This window comes from Scedosporium apiospermum, assembly GCF_000732125.1.
Source record: "Scedosporium apiospermum strain IHEM 14462 chromosome Unknown SEQ_SAPIO_0033, whole genome shotgun sequence".
NCBI lineage: Eukaryota > Fungi > Ascomycota > Sordariomycetes > Microascales > Microascaceae > Scedosporium > Scedosporium apiospermum.
Window position 1 is genome coordinate 28437 of NW_015971734.1, and position 1720 is coordinate 30156.

General features: G+C 48.8%; 1 protein-coding gene across 1 annotated transcript; it reads left to right on the forward strand.

The window, feature by feature from the left end:
- Positions 1-398: 398 nt before the first annotated feature.
- SAPIO_CDS0586 (NmrA-like family protein) lies at positions 399-1394 on the forward strand (the record flags this gene model as incomplete). The annotated part of the gene is made up of 2 exons (XM_016783327.1): positions 399-653; positions 726-1394. The coding sequence occupies 2 exons, from the start codon at positions 399-401 to the stop codon at positions 1392-1394; spliced, it is 924 nt and encodes a 307-aa protein (XP_016646093.1).
- Between the last annotated feature and the right edge of the window lie 326 nt (positions 1395-1720).

Consider the following 1720-nt stretch of genomic DNA (forward strand, 5'->3'; position numbering starts at 1 on the left):
TAGTTTCAAGAACATGACCGATGGCTCATTAGCTGGGCGGGATCAGCCTGAGGAAAGAGGCTAATTCGAACGCGAAGCCAGTGACCGTCTGGTTGGCGGAACTCCGACGCGCTTCAATTGTGATCTCCAACTGGTCAATAAGGCTTACCAATCCCAGACACACCAGCTCTATGTGTCTGACCATGATCTGATTCATCAATTCAATTCGACATCGACGGTCCCATTTCGCCTTCTAGAGAGGCACGCCACATCAACGACGACATAAAACGCAGTCCTTCACTAGATGCAGGTTTCTACACTATCTCGTATTTAAAGATTCTCCCTAACATCTAATCCTATTCGCTACCGCGGAGAGCACGTCTTTCGTTATTTCTTCATCGCAAAACCCCAGTTTCACGATGGCCCCAGCAATTCTAGTCTGTGGTGCCACTGGCAAGCAAGGGGGCGCACTCATCAACCAGTTGATCCGAGAGAACGCGGACTTTGAAATTTTAGCCCTTACTCGGGACGAGAAATCACCGTCCGCCCAGCGCCTAGTACAAAAGTCTCCAAACATCAAACTCATCCAAGGAGACTTGGCGGATCCAACAAAAATCTTTGACGCGGCGGAAGCAGTTGCCGGAGGTCCGGTCTGGGGTGTCTTTTCTGTCCAGGTATATCCAATCTCCAATGATTTTCACTCCTCCCAAATCCCGGACGAACATTAAATAGTCTACATAATATAGGTTGTAATGGGCTTTACCAGCGGAGCAGACGCTGAATACACGCAAGGACGAGACCTTGTCGACGCGGCTCTCAAAGCCGGCGTCAAGCACTTCGTCTACACCTCCGTTGACCGCCACGGAGATGCATCCATCGACAACCCAACCAATGTTCCCCATTTTATCAGCAAGCACAAGATCGAAAAACACTTAATTGACAGCACCAAGAATGGCGAGATGACATGGACCATTCTTCGCCCTGTCGCTTTCATGAAGAATTTCACGGACAACTTCTTCGGCAGATTCTTCGTGACGACTTGGAAGATGGCCGTCAAGGAAAAGCCACTTCAGTTGATTTCTGTTGATGACATTGGTGCCGTCGCAGCTCAGGCGTTCCTTCGCCCGGACCAGTGGAAGAATCGTGCCATCTCCCTTGCGGGCGATGAGTTGACTATTGACCAGGCCGGTGAGATTTTCAAGAAGCACACTGGAGAGGATCTTCCATGGACCTACCAGTTTATCTGCTCTCTTCTGACCTGGGCTGTGAAGGATATGGGGTACATGTTCAGTTGGTTCTACGATATTGGTTATGCGGCCAATATTGAGGAGGTCAGGAAAATTCACCCAGGGCTCAAAGACTTCGAGACCTGGCTGGTCACCGATAGCCAGTTTGCGAAGAAAGTAACCAAATAGGTGCGTCCTATCTATGGGCCTTTCCACGAGGGTGCCATGTATGTGTAAGAATAGCGAGTGGAAAAAAAAAATGGTCGAAGAATGTATTGATTCATTGAAGGCTAAAGAAGAGCCAAACGGGCTTTCATGATCGAGCCAGAAAATACAAGGATGGAATCCTCTCCATAGCCAAGTACAAGAACCTGATCAGCCTCTTCTAGTGAAACTGGCATCGCCACTCTTCAACGCCTCTGTGATACAAAGGACTCTCAACTCAACCATGGTGCAAAAAAAGCCACCGTCTACGAGTCTGCCTGCTAATGCCATTAGGATAACAACGCAAACCA